The sequence below is a fragment of the Canis lupus genome, chromosome 22 (assembly GCF_011100685.1).
Source record: "Canis lupus familiaris isolate Mischka breed German Shepherd chromosome 22, alternate assembly UU_Cfam_GSD_1.0, whole genome shotgun sequence".
Classification (NCBI taxonomy): domain Eukaryota; kingdom Metazoa; phylum Chordata; class Mammalia; order Carnivora; family Canidae; genus Canis; species Canis lupus.
This window is the reverse complement of record NC_049243.1, coordinates 50185120-50200478: the sequence shown is the minus strand read 5'-3', so window position 1 is coordinate 50200478 and position 15359 is coordinate 50185120. Positions and strand designations below refer to the sequence as shown.

At 41.3% G+C, this 15359-nt stretch overlaps 1 protein-coding gene across 4 annotated transcripts in view; it reads right to left on the bottom strand.

Moving 5' to 3' along the window:
- Positions 1 to 15359, bottom strand: part of PCCA (propionyl-CoA carboxylase subunit alpha) — a 462758-nt gene that overhangs the window by 390030 nt on the left and 57369 nt on the right. For 3 of the 4 annotated variants that reach the window (XM_038569959.1, XM_038569962.1, XM_038569961.1), the window contains exons 1-2: positions 14785 to 14935; positions 4576 to 4653 (exon numbers count right to left, since the gene is read on the bottom strand). In XM_038569959.1, the coding sequence (XP_038425887.1) occupies positions 4576 to 4653; positions 14785 to 14889 (183 nt within the window). In that variant the 5' untranslated portion in view covers positions 14890 to 14935. Of the gene's footprint in view, positions 1 to 4575; positions 4654 to 14784; positions 14936 to 15359 lie in introns of those variants that run through there. The other variant, XM_038569960.1, reaches the window with a different exon arrangement.

Genomic DNA, 15359 nt, shown 5'->3' with positions numbered 1-15359 from the left:
ATGATCCTAGAGTCTCTGGGATCGAATCCCACATGGGGCTCCCTGCATGGAATCTACTTCTCTCTCTGCCTGTGTCTCTGCCTCTCTCTCTCATGAATAAATACATAAAATCTTTAAAAATAAAAAATAAAGGATCCCTGGGTGGTGCAGCGGTTTAGCGCCTGCCTTTGGCCCAGGGTGGGATCCTGGAGACCCGGGATCAAATCCCAGGTCGGGCTCCCGGTGCATGGAGCCTGCTTCTCCCTCTGCCTGTGTCACTGCCGCTCTCTCTCTCTCTGTGTGACTATCATAAATTAAAAAATAAAATAAAATAAAATAAAATAAAATAAAATAAAATAAAATAAAATAAAATAAAATAAAATAAAATAAAATAAAATAAAATAAAATATAAATAAATAAATAAATAAAATATTTTTAAAAAAACATGCTGCCTTCAAGTGAAGGGCAAGCCCTCAATTTGGCCCAAAGCCCAACACCTATAACCACCATTAGGTGCCAAAAAGTATCATAGACTTTTTCATAACTGAGCACATGATACAGTTTCTCTACAATAACCTCAAGCAAATGATGTGGGGAACAAAGGCAAAAGTATCGAAAAAATTAAACTTCCTTACAACTTATGTCCCACTGACAAGTACTCTGTACAGAGTGACCTTTCTCCAGGACTCAACAGCCTTTACGTTAATATTAATACTTTGCTAGAGGCAAAAGGCAACCTCAGCTCAACATAAATCCCACCCCCAGGATCCCGTAAGTCTTCTTTGGAAACCTCCTTTATCACTACCCCCACACCAAGATACAGGTTAGCAATCATCCTCCAAACTTAGCGCCCACTGATATCCATCTGAAGGGTCTTGTGACTAAGGTTACACTAGACAGTAATAAATGACCCTTCAAGGTCCAGAAAACCTCGCTTCTAAATTCCTTAGGCACTTGCGCTATCCCTGACCCTCTCTCAACTTGAAAGTATATGATCAGTCCCTCCTCACAACCCCACTACAGCTTTTTCTGCCCACAGGTCCTGTCCCCGTTCTTTAATAAAACCATCTTTTTTGCAGTGAAGACATCTCAATAATCCTTTATTGACCATTCGCTCCCAGACCCCGAAATCTCACATCAGCAGGGACAGTAGGCAGATCTGATTTTAGACATTTACAATAAAACATGTACCTTTGTGGATTGGGGGGATAGGGGGTGTCTCCTAAACCAAAATAGTTATACACATTTATTTTTTAGTAATTAGCAATGGCCACCAATGTGAGGGGTGAATCAGCTATTACTTTAAGCTCACTATGAGGTTATGGCAAAAACAAATTTCAGACCCAACTCTGCTACACATACACACATTTATAAACAGACATAGAAAGGATCTTAAAATCTGCTGGATAAGCTCAGTGAAGTCTCAACTTCCTTCATTCTGTAATGCTCCAATAGCCTGCATGAAAGGTTCACCTGAGGCAAATACATTGATATTCTGATTTAGTTAACCATACTGTCGGACTCAAGCTTGGTGAACCCCCAGACAAGCAGCTGCACACAGGACTTCATTTAGGGATCAAGCTTAGGTTCTATCCTTAAAGGTAAAGAATGGAAGGCCAACCAGACTGTTACATTCTTCTAATTCAGTGGCTAAGAATTGATATGAAGTAATAGCCAGAACACCTATCTTGCATACCACTAACTTCATCAATGACAACCCATTTCTAACACCTATTATGCTAATGAGAAAGGCTCCCAGAGTTAACAGGGAGAAAGACAGCTGAACTCTTTGTAGTATTCTATACTGCCCCCACTCTGGAATGTGACCTCTAGTACAAATACTAGCTAACCATGCCCTAGAATGTTTCTAGTTAGCACAGCTCACTACCTCTAGACTGAACTCAACACATGTGTATAGAAACACACAGACTGGGGATCCCTGGGTGGCTCAGTGGTTTGGTGCCTGCCTTTGGTCCGGGGCCTGATCCTGGAGACCTGGGATCGAGTCCCACGTCGGGCTCCCTGCATGGAGCCTGCTTCTCCCTCTGCCTGTGTCTCTGCTTCTCTCTCTCTGTGTCTCTCATGAATAAATAAATGAAATCTTTAAAAAAAAAAAAAAAAGAAACACACAGACTTACATGTACCTCAAGGTATACTGTCTATGCTGAAGTTTCATATTAAACTATGGATTTGGGCAGCCTGGGTGGCTGAGCAGTTTAGCACCACCTTCAGCCCAGGGTGTGATCCTGGAGACCCTGGATTGAGTCCCACATCCAGCTCCCTGCATGGAGCCTGCTTCTCCCAGCCTGCTTCTCCCTCTGCCGTGTCTCTCTCTCTCTCTTTCTCTCTCTCTGTGTGTGTGTGTGTGTGTGTGTGTCTCTCATGAATAAATAAAATCTTTAAAAATAATGATAATAAAATAAAATAAACCAGGATTTCAGGGCACCTGGGTGACTCAGTTGGTTAAGCATCTGACTCTTGGTTTCAGCTCAGATGGTGATTTTATGATTCTTGGGATAAGCTCCATGTAGAGCTCCATGCCCAGCAGAGAGTTTGCTTGAGATTCTTACCCTCTACCCCTCCCCCCACACTCTAATAAATAAATCTTTTTTAAAATCATGGATTTCATAACAGAAGTGTATTATAGCTAATTCATCTGGACTACTGCTGTGCAATAAAATAACCACTAGCCACATAAGGTTACTGAGCTCTTTAAATGTGGCTAATCAAATCAGGATGCCAGAATTGTAAATTATACATTGGATTTAGAAAGTTTGGTACAAAAAAACAAAAAGAAGAAGAAAAGTATCTCACTGATACTTCTTTTAAGATTTTATTTATTTGAGAGAAAGAGAGCATGAGTTGGGGGGGGGGGGGGGGGAGGCCCAAAGGTAGAGGAAAAAGCAGGCTCCCCACCAAGCAGGGAGCCCGAAGCAGGGCTCAACCCCAGAACCCTAAGATTGGGCAGCCCTGGTGGTGGCCCAGCGGTTTAGTGCCGCCTTCAGCCCGGAGTGTGATCCTGGAGACCCAGGATCGAGTCCCACATCGGGCTCCCTGCATGGAGCCTGCTTCTCCCTCCGCCTGTGTCTCTGCCTCTCCCTCTCTCTGTGTCTCTCATGAATAAATAAAATACTAAAAAAAAAAAAAAAGAAAAAAAAGAACCCTAAGCTCATGAGCTAAGTCGAAGGCAGATGCTTAAACAACTAAACCATCCAGGTGCCCTGATACTTTTTACATTGACTATATATTGAAACAACACTTTAAATAATAGTTAAAATACACTACTAAAATTAATTTCTTCTGTTTTTAAGGTTTTATTTATTTACTCATGAGAGAGAGAGAGGCAGAGACACAGGCAGAGGGAGAAGCAGGCTCCATGCAGGGAGCCCAATGTGGGACTCAATCCTGGGACTCCAGGATCACACCCTGGGCTGAAGGCAGGCGCTAAACCGCTGAGCCACCCAGGGATCCCCCTCTTCTGTTTTTTTTAAATGTGGCTATTAGAAAATTTAAAATGATCTATGTTCTGCAATTGTGTCCACATTTTATTAATATTCAACTACAATGGTATAGATCCTTTCTCCAAGCCTCCAGATTCCTTTGAGGAGTTTTATTTTTTGTTGTTGTTTTGAGGAGTTTTATATACTTCAAGAGATGATTTATTAGATCATCAGCTACTTCATTCTCAAATAATCATTCACCAGTTTAACTTCATGACATTCAAATTGAACCATCTCTTAACCAAAACTCCCTCCTGCCCTATTAGAGGCCTTCATTGACACAAATTACATATTATCTCCACAATCGCCACTTCTAGGTCTGCTCTTTCTCCTATTACAAGCCCCAACCATTATGCTATTATATCAGGATTTTCACTGGAATTCTCTTATCCCAAAATTTACAATATATAAAATTGCTTTCGGAATACCTGCGTGGCTCAGCAGTTAAGCATCTGCCTTTGGCTCAGGGCATGATCCTGGAGTCACCGGATCGAGTCCCACATCGGGCTCCCTGCATGGAGCCTGCTTCTCCCTCTGCCTGTGTCTCTCTCTCTCTTTGTTTCTCTCATGAATAAATAAATAAAATCTTTTTATAAATAAATAAATGAATGAATGAATGAATGAATAAATAAATAAATAAATAAATAAATAAATAAAATAAGTTTTCAAAATTAATTCTATAGGGGTGCCTGCATGGCTCAGTCGGTTAAGTGTGCTAATGCTCTCTCTTTCTCTCTCTCTCTCTCTCTCTCTCTCTCTCACTATCTCTCTCTCAAATTAGTAATAAAATCTTTGAGAAGAAAAAAAAAATCCCACAAATATTAAGTGAAAAAAAAAAATCAATAGTCAAAATCTCTCAAATGCCCAATATTATGTTATTCTGCTAAAAACAAGGAAAACATACTAAAATGTATTCAACTTTTTGGTACAGATACTAAAATTATGACTCAGGTTGTGGCCCACAATGAAAAAACCTATGATGTTAGATCAGTAATTATATAGCATTAATAAAATTTAATCTGTCCAGTGAACACAGCATGGAGACAAGAAAGTGAAACCATTATAACTTTGCTATTCAAAGTATTTAAATACTCACTTTTTCATTAGAATCATATCCTGCTGAACAGAAACTACGGGTCACCATTAAGTGCTGTCTTGAGTAGTGTGGAACATACTACAAAAAAGAAAGAAAGAAAAGAAAGTTACAGATACTTGAATGGGCTTTAAAAATATTTTTCTCCGGGCAGCCCGGGTGGCTCAGCGGTTTAACTCCTCCTTCAGCCCCGGGGGCGTGATCCTAGACACCTGGGATGGAGCCTCCTTCTCCCTCTGCCTGTGTCTCTCATGAATAAATAAATAATAATCTTTAAAATATATTTTTCAGGGTAATTCTTCCAGTATGCTTCTACCTAAAATATTTTACCAATCAACAGATGTAGTTCTGGGCAGCCCCGGTGGCGCAGCGGTTTAGTGCCGCCTGCAGCCCGGGTTGTGATCCTGGAGACCCAGAATCAAGTCCCACATCGGGCTCCCTGCATGGGGCCTGCTTCTCCCTCTGCCTGTGTCTCTGCCTCGCTCGCTTGCTCTGTGTCTCTCATGAATAAATAAAAAATAAAATCTTTAAAAAAAATAAAAAACTTAAAAAAAAAAAAAACAGATGTAGTTCTAAGCCACATGCCGTAACTGTGGAAGATAAATCATAACCACAGACATTTCCTTTGGCGCACAAAAGAAACCAAAAGGCATCGGAAGGATCTCTAGGAAAGTAAAGTAAGAGTCAATGGGGTCAATCTTAATTATAGTGAAATGATGGTTACCAAAGGGGAGGAGAATTAAGCAGTGATGAGCACCAGGTGATGCATGGGATTGTTGAATCGCGCCATACTGTACACCTAAAACTAATAACACTGTAGGTTAACTGGAATTAATTAAAACTTTAAAAAACAAAGCCAATGAGTCAAAATTTGAAGAAAGGTCTAATTATGCAGACTGACATGGCAAAATCATAGATACATCCCACACAGAACTTTATACAACATAAAACAAGAGTCTTGGTCTTCAAAGAGTTTCCATTTTAAGAGACCAGAAAATAAGGCAATCAGGCAATCAGTAATACCTCTTTTTTTTTTTTTTCAGTAATACCTCTTAGAACTTTCTAAGAAGACAACACAAATAAGCAAATGTTTTTATAGCACCATTTTTAAATAAACTCAAAGATTCATATAATTTTTGTAAAGCATCAAGCCCCAAATTACAAAATGTAATCTTAATACAAAAGCAAAGGTAATAGATAAGAAAGATACACTTTATACAACGAAGCCTACACTATCAAGTAAAAGACTAGTGAAGATAATGGTCTAAGACTGAGAAACACACTCTGTATTCCATCCCTTTTAAAGACCAAAACTCACTCTTTCACAACTTCAGACATCCCAGTAAATTCAAGAGTTTTTAGCCCAATTTTAAAAATCAAAAAACAGAGTCTCAAGAATTTTAGTTGGTCAAACGTCCTTGGGCTAGGATGCAATGGTCGCAAAATTTAAGCACAGATCAAAGCACTCTGGAGTTTATTTCGAGAATAAAAAGATAATGGCACCTCACATTAACACCAATGTGTCTGCAAAGATATGACTTGGGGAGAAAGAAAAAAGGGAAAAAAAAAAAAAAAAAACTTTACCAGGAGTGTTTAACCACTCTATGTGCCCAAACAAAAATTTAGTCTTCTACCGCCTTCAGCAGAAGAATTATAATTTAACAACTTTACTCCTACATCAGATTTAATAGGATAAAGGTAATACATCTTCCCTGGGAAAATCAGATCTTGTGTTTACAGCCTCAGCCGAAGCAGAACACAAACTAAGAAAACAAATTCTGAGAATAAAGAAAACCAAAAGCTCCCTGGGAATTTCTTATATTTATTTTGCTGCAAGGCAGTACTGGGATATTTACACAAAGTAAATAGCACACCAGCTTCCTATCCATTTTATAAAATGTAACAACAAAATAGTTTACATTTTTACAAATTCTCCCTAATACTGTAAGGTACATAATGGTCTGTCGCATGAACAAATCAACATAATCCTTTTACAAAAGACAAAAACCAAACATGTGTCTTTCATCACTAACAAATAAAGGCTATAACTGATTCCTGCTGGCAAAAAACAAATTTGCATCTTCCAGAGACAAAACACAATCTGGGGTAGACATTTTAGGTATTCTAATTAGCTTCGGTGAGTGAGAACAACAGTGATGTGTATGTCTGGGGAAGGGAACACTTCAAAAAGCAACTTACCACCCAGCAAAGAACTATGATAGCAGGAGATCTAAATTCCACCCCTAACTCTAGGACTTGAGCAAACCACTATGACCCTGCTCTCTGCTAAGAAATGAAAGCTTGGATGACTTCCCTATCAGGTCTCTTACCGACCTAAACCACTATTATCCAAAAAATAAGAGCTTAAAAAAATAAATAAATAAAATAAAAATAAAAAAAATAAAAATAAAAAAAAAATTAAGAGCTTAGTACAATATATCTAACATGCACAAACCTCTGAAGATCATGGGAGGATATGCAGTAAATCCAAAGTCAACAAGCAGGCCAAGAAGGTAGTGACCCAGATCTTACTGCTGAACTACTCTGAGAGTAACAAACATGCAGATACTTGGTGGAAATAAGAGTAAATTTCATAGATTTTAATAAATATGAATTATGCATTAAGCTGCTAGGCTACCTCTGGGAATAAAAACCTAAGGACTCTATTAGATGAGCCCATGAGGAATAAGCTAAACTTACCCCAAAAGGAAAGAGTTTCTATCCCAGAACCATTCAGAAATCTCGTGGCCAACCTCTGAGCAATATTTGGGTCTGCTGACTCAAATGAACTATACTTACCTTCAGGAAACTACCAGTAACCTAAAACTAGAATAAAGTAAGTCTATGTTACAGTTCCTAAAACTAAGTCCACTCTATTACAAGTTACACCTGGCCAAAATGTAAAAGCTATAGCACTGTGATCGAGCTGGTTTTGGGGAATCTTTTTATTACTATTTAAAATACTTAATTCTGAAGATCTAAGACTATATTTTACCACCAGTATATAAACACACACTCACACAGCTTGTACACATGTGAATTTGTGATAATGTGGCGCAAAATTTTGAAAAGCATGGATTCCCCTGGTTAGCCAAATAACTAGAAATAGAAATGACTCAAGCAGAACTACAACAGCAGAACTATAAAGAAGAAACAAGTGTTTGGGCCATTTCCACAGCGAGGCTGAACTGGTTTGTAGTTGGCCCCATAAAGACTTTCTCTGTTCCTGTTTACTCCTGGCAGACCTTCATGGAAGGTCAAAGTTATAAAGAATATAGGTCAAAAATCAGAAGATTTTTGTAGAGATACAAGATAAAATTTCTTTTCTATTTTAATTCATTTTGTAATCTCTATACCCAACATGGGGTTGGAACTCTCAATCCAAAGATCAAAAGTTGCATGCTCCAATCAAGGACTGAGCCAGCCAGGTGCCCCTAAATTTTTTTTTTTAAATACAAACAACAGTTAGTAGAAACCTGCTTATTTGCACCTCTACACAGAATTTTATCATTTTTGTTAAGCATATTTTGTTAAACTGACTACAAGCCGAAAGGAAAGGAAAGGAAAAAGGAAAGGAAAGGAGAAAATTTAAGTAGGCTCCACACTAGGGGCTTGAACTCACAACCATGAGATCAAGACCTTGAGCTGAGGTCAAGAGGCACTCCCAGTCCAAAATCTTTTAAGGTACTTCCTAAAACCAGGAGTTCTAGGGGAAAAACCTAAATCAACTCCAATTATAAAGACCATTTAGCCTATCACAGCCAAAAGGAGAAAGGTCAACATGTACAAAATGACTTCTCAGAAACCTCTTACCATTGGTTCTTTTCTACAAGATAAAGATTTCCTATATTTTTCACACTTAGAAAAGAAATGGCCTATAGTGTGGCACATGACAAGTAATAGAACCTTCAGAGTCACAAGACTTGGATCAGCTCTTAGCTCCACTGCCTCACAGTTATGTACCACTGGGCAAATCATTTCTCTGGACTTGTTTCTTTTTAATAAAATACGAAAACACCTCCTGGCTTCCCTACAGTTGTCAAAAGGATCATACAAAAAAATCACAAAGATTTTTTTTTGAAATGATCAAATCTCAAGATTTTCTGGCTCTGCCTCCACAAAGTCAGAGCACCAGAAAACTATATACATCAACTCTAAAATTTTATCATCCCACCCAGCTCTACCCTACCAAGCCATTCTTGCCACCCCAGACGTAGCAGATGTTGTTAGAGCTCATACAGATCCTCTTCAGCAGGCAGCGCAGCATCCCCAGCTGCTGTGTTGACTACTCACAGTTCACACCTGCTCCCTAGTCTGACCAATTTGCCTTTACCAGACAGTTCTCCATCAAGCCAGGAAGCTACCACTTCTCAGCCTACAGCCAATGATTGAGTAGGCAAAGAGGGTTCAAAAGACCATCTCCACTCACCTCCACATGGGGCAGTGTTGCAATCTGGTTTTTAAGAACTGGCTGTCCAATATGGCAGCCACTAGCCACACATAGCTAACTGAGCACTTGAAATGAAATACGCCAGTCCAATTTCCAATGTAGTCCAAATGTAAAATACACTCCAAATCTGGAGCTTTAATACCAAAACAATGCAAAAGTCTCCATTAATATTTTTTACATTTATATACTGAAATATTTTGAATATATTGAATTTTTTAAAATACACTAATATTAATTTCACCTTGTTTTACTTTTTTTTTTAAGATTTACTTATTTGAGAGAGAGAAAGAGTGAGAAAGGGCATAGTGGGGAGGGACAGAGGGAGAGGGAAAGAGAGTCTCAAGCAGACTCTGCACTGAATGTGGAGCCCCCATAGGGCTCAATCTCACAACCTGAGCCAAAACCAAGAGTTGGATGCTCAAGCGACTGCACCACCCAGGCAAGCCCTTGTTTTACTTTTTAATGTGAGTGCTAGAAAGCTTTAAATTACATTCGCAGCTCACATTACATTTCTATTGGACAGAACTAATCTAGAGCAGTGCTTCTCACTTTCCTGTGCATCAACATGACCTGGAGGGCTTCAGAAAGCATTGCTGGGCTCTATCCCCAGCTTCTAACTGGACATTCTTCTGGGGTACAACTACAAAATCTGCATTTCTAACAGGTTCCCAGGTAATGCTACTTCTACTGTAAACTGAGTCCCCACTTTGAGAACCACTGCTCCAGACCTCCCCTGTGGGGTGAGACTAAAGCTAGTCTCTAGCTGGGGTCCCTTCCTTGCTTAGTTTTTTATCCCCTGTGCTACCCTGCTTTCTTCACACTTCTATTGACCACCACCTGCACAAAATCCCTTTTCTGTGCTTCTTAAAAAACTAACCATCCCACTTCCAACAGAACTGTTTTTCCACAACTACAGCCTTCACAAAGTGTCAGATCAGTGGCAACTAATGAGATGAGAAAGACTGCTGCATTTTTTGTAAAACAAGTATCACAGTTATTTATTGGATTGCTAGTTGCCCTTATATAATGTATTCTATGCAGTCAACGCTAGAACAAAGTTTATTCATCCCGATGAAGGAATGTTCCTTACTGTTAAGACACGGACAGCTCTAAGGCCTACTGCTTCCCTCTTTTCTATGGCTACTATGGTGTTCAAACTAGCTTTCGTGCCCAAGATGTATAAATATGCCCTATATCCCCTTTATTAAGTTTGTTAATATGGTATAATAAAAGCACTGAAGTCAGATTTTAGTTTGAATCCTGAGTCTCGGGACACCTGGGTGGCTCAGTGGTTAAATGCCTGCTATCGGCCCAGGGTGTGATCCTGGGGACCCAGGAACGAGTCTCACGTCAGGCTCCCTGCATGGAGCCTACTTTTCCCTCTGCCTCTCTCTCTCTCTCATGAATAAATAAATAAAATCTTTTTAAAAAATAATTAAAATTTAAAAATAAAAAATCTTTAAAAAAAAAAAACTGGAATCATTTGAACAACTCCTTTTCCCTCACTCTTTTGATCAAACTGTCCCCTAACTTTCCTCCTGATTTAGAAAAGCCTTTTACTAATCATTCCTCGGTTCTGAACCTCTTTTTTCATAAGATTTATTTATTTACTTGAGAGAGAGATAGGAGGTGGGTAGGGTCAGAGAGAGTGGGAGAGAGAAACTCAAGCAGACTCCACACTGAGCCTGACATGGGGCTCGATCTCACAACCCCATATCACAATCTGAGCCGAAACCAAGAGTTTGAGGCTTAATCAACTGCACCACTGAGGTGCCCCCTAAACCTCTTAAGAACAGAATAAAATCCAAAAAGCATATATATAACTATACAAACGTCCAGAAGTATTTTATTCTACCAGAAACTGATATCTGTAATAATCTTAGAAACTGTTCTTCCCAAGTGATGGTCAGAAATCTATTAGCACATTGGAAAGATATACCTCCATGCAATTCTAAACCATTCAGAAAGGTTTAAACATTTTTTTTCAAGACTAGAAAAGAAATTCTTAGATTTTAAGGACCGTAAAGCTTGAGTATTTAAGTTCAGTGAATTCACCATATAATATCACTCAAATGAAGACAATTTGTAATTGTAAAAGCAAGGTTTGGGAATCATGCCACCCAAGATTTAAATTCCACCTCAATGGTGCCCTAAAGCAAGTCACTTAACTGCTGAGCTTTGTTTCCTCATCTATAAAACTGCAACTTTTTAGCTAGTTGTCAGATGGATAAGATGTAATACATGAAAACCATATAAAACACACAGAAGTTCAATCAACTGTAGCAATTACCATAAAACCTGGAGCCACTGAAAATGTAGACAGGAGAAAAAACTAGGTATTTAAACAGAACGTGTTTAAAAAGCTAATACACAAAACAAATAAGACTAAAAGGTAAACTCAAACCCTAAAAGCAAACAAAAAGAACGGGGACACTAGGGTCTAGAGTTGCCAGACTGCTTTCTAACCAACCAAATGGTTACAGGAGTGGAAAGAGGAATGAGAAGAATAAAATTTTCAAATGAGGAAAGCCTGGATGGCTCAGTTGGTGAGTGTCTGCCTTTGGCTCAGGGTGTGATGGGGTCCTGGGATTGAGTCCTGAGTTGGGCTCCCCCGCAGGGAGCCTGCTTCTCCCTCTGCCTATGTCTCTGCCTCTCTCTGTGGGTCTCTCATGAATAAATAAATAAATTCTTTAAAAAAAAAAATCTTCAAATGCTTCTACCTCAGATGCAGATTCAGTGGAGCACATTTCAAATTCATGAAAGAGGGATCCCTGGGTGGCGCAGCGGTTTGGCGCCTGCCTTTGGCCCAGGGCGCGATCCTGGAGACCCGGGATCGAATCCCACATCAGGCTCCCGGTGCATGGAGCCTGCTTCTCCCTCTGCCTATGTCTCTGCCTCTCTCTCTCTCTCTCTGTGACTATCATAAATAAATAAATTAATTAAAATAAATTTAAAAAAAAAAATTCATGAAAGAGAAGCACAGAGAGAAGCTAAGCAGCTATTCAAGTTCTTCCAAGCTCTTTCCCAGAGGTGACAGTGAACTCCGGACATTCCTCCCACCTGCAAAAGGAATTCCTTACTGTCACAAACATAACTCTACTCCAGTCAGTACTATCACACATCCAGCACCTATTGTACCAAATACTGGGCTAAGAACACAGAAATAGGGGGATCCCTGGATGGCTCAGTGGTTTAGCGCCTGCCTTCGGCTCAGGGTGTGATCCTGGAGACCCGGGATCGAGTCCCACGTCGGGCTCCCTGCATGGAGCCTGCTTCTCCCTCTGCCTGTGTCTCTGCCTCTCTCCCTCTGTGTCTCTCATGAATAAATAAATAAAACCTTTAAAAAAAAAAAAAAAACACACGGAAATAGACAAGATGCAGTCTCGCAGTCTCTGCCAACACACTGAAAGAAAGCAGGAAAGAAAAATTCAAAGTTTACATATTACACAACAGTGTATAATTAATATCTAGCAGTAAATACTGTAACATCTTTCCTCTCACCTTCACCAATCTAAAATGTCAGTGTAATCCCCCTTGCCTCCAACATGAATGGCTTCACATTACTAAAAGATAAAGACAAAAACTAAGGGGCACATGGGTGGCTCAGTTGGTTAAGCATCTGCCTTCGGCTCAAGTCATGATCCCAAGGGTCGTGGGACAGAGCCCCCACATAAGCCTCCCAGCTCAGCGGGGAGTTTGCTTCTCCCTCCCCTTCTGCCTCTCCCCAGGCAAGCCCCACCCTGTTTCATGCTCCTTGACCTCTCGCTCTAAAAATAAATAAAATATTAAAAAAAAAAAAAAAAAGGACCAAAACTAATAGCTTGATCTACAAAGCACAGCATGATAGGATTCACCCTTACCTTCCTAGCACCATCTAATATCTGCACAAACTGCCTCAGCAGGTTTTCCCAGTGCTTCTATCTTGTCATTCCCTCTGGCCATAGGACCTTTGGATGTGATGTTCTTGCACATTTAACACTCATCTCTTCTCTTTGCCTACAAAAAGGTCACTTTACCCTTCAAAATTTGTTTTAGTTTTCACTTCCAAAGGAAAACATTCCTTTCTCTTAAGCAGTATAGCATGATTAAGGACACCAATTCTGGAGTTCTAAATCCTAGTTCTGCCATTTACTAATTCCATAGCTTTGAGCAGGTCACAAAACACTTTGTGCCTCAATTTCTTCATCTATAAGCAGATTATATAGCTGTTGTGAGGATTTAATAAATTAATTCAAGTAAACACCACAACAATATTTATGACATAGAGCTCAAAATCTTGATTTGATCAAATCCCTCCATTTTATTTTCTTATAGCACCAAGACCTCTCACCTAATACCATTTTACATTTATCTCTCTCTCCCTAATAGACAAAAATGTCTAAAAGAGCAGAAACTATACTTGTTCCCTATCAATGGAACACAGGAATAATCCAATAAAGATGTGTTGAATAAAAAAGTAGCTGAAAGGAAGAAGCTGAGGCCCAGCAAAGTGACTTATCTAATACCCTACAAAACTTCATCTGTGTGACTCCACAGGCCATTCCTTTCCACTACCCCAAGTTCCAGACTCCTATGTAAATGCTAAGAGTTGTGGAAACTGCAGTTGATGTGGCCAAAAAATGATTACAAACACAAAGCATTTAAAAACAATAAATTTTGTGGCAACATAAAGAATATTGTGTACTTTAAGAGTGGCATTCCAAAGTTGACGCTAAGCTAGTACAGGTGCAGGCTTACTTCCATTTCCAGCTCCAGCTCCAGCTCCACTGCTTACCTGGGCCTCAGTTCCCTCCTCTTTAAAAGAGTTGGATGGCCCAGATCATCTCTGAAATGTCTTCCAATTCTAGAGTTCAATGACAATAAATCATATTATGTGACAATTTTTTTAAAAAATTTTTTTAGGTAAGTTTAACAAGCAGACTGAACCAGATGGCAGGTGATTTTCAGGGAGATCTTTATTTTAAAGAATTTGTTCAAATAACATAATAAATCTTATTAACAAAGTAAGGTTATCTCTGTTCAGAAACTGCAAGACTCCAATTTCAAGAGAAAGTGTTAACAGCCACCCAGAAACACTCCAACATACATGCCAAGGCTGCCACCATGAAACCTTGGGGCATACACAAACAGTGGCAAAATGTGTTTAGAACAGTACAAAAACCTGGCTAACCACTACGTAGAAAAGAAAAATAAATTCACAGAATATACAGTATACTGCTATGTAATAATTTAAACTAGGCTCTCAACCAAAACGTAAAAGGAGGTAGCAATCCTGGCATCGCAGATACTTTAAAAGTTGAGATAAACTCACAACCCTAGCTGTACTTCAGCAGCAATTCAGTTAGGAAAGAGGCAAGAGGCAAATTAGGGAAGAGGCAAGAGAAAATGGAAACTGTAAGGACCCTTAAAAATTCACCCTAGGAAGCTGACGGCCAAGCCGAGCCGCTGGGCGCGAGCGTGAGCGCGGGGAATGCACGTCCAAAACGGCCAGAGGGCTGTCAGCCGCTCCCGGGCAGGCCAGCCGAAAGCGCACGCCGGCCGGCTCGCTGGGCCCCTCTGCCCTCCACGAGCCTCGCCGCAAGGGCTGCGGCGGGTGGCGCCCGCTCCGGCGCGCTGCAGCGCGGCCTCGGTGGGAGAGGGACGAGGGGCGCGGACGGCCGGGAACCCCGCGGTGCTCCCCGCCGCACCCGCCAACCCCCAGGCGGTGCCCGGCTGCGAGCCCAGCGAAGCCCAGGTCCGCGGGGAGCCCGGTCGCTCCTCACCTTCAGGGTCCACAGCGCTGCGCTCCGCATCAGCGGCTGCAGCCATCGCCGCTCACGCCGTCCGGCCGCGACGAGCGCCGCCATCCCCACCCAGAGCCCCGCCATTGTCGCCCCTGCAGACCGGCGCTCTGCTGACCTCTCACCCCGCCTAAGGGGCGGAGAAGGGAGCGCCAGCGCTTTCGCCAATCACGCGCCGGGACCCGCGGCCCCGCCCCCTGCCGCGCAGGACGGGAGGAGGGAGCGACCGGTCGAACCCAGGAAACCCGCAGCCCCGCGGCCGGGCGCGTGCCGGGACCCCGGGGGGAGCGAGGCGGGGAGGGCGCGCAGGAGTTCAGGAGGCAGTCGGTCCGCGCCTGCTCGGGGTAAACCCGGTCCAGTTTACCAGCGTCCACCGAGCTACCAGCCCGGGGCCAGGCCACTCTGCGGCACTTCGTCACCTAAGCCCCGCAGCCACCCCACCCCCCACCCCCCCAGAGCCCAGTGTCCCAAATTCCAGATATGCGCCCAAACTATATTCCTTTTCTTCGAAGGCATAAATTGCAATGTACCAGGTCAAGGTTCGGTGTTGAATGAGT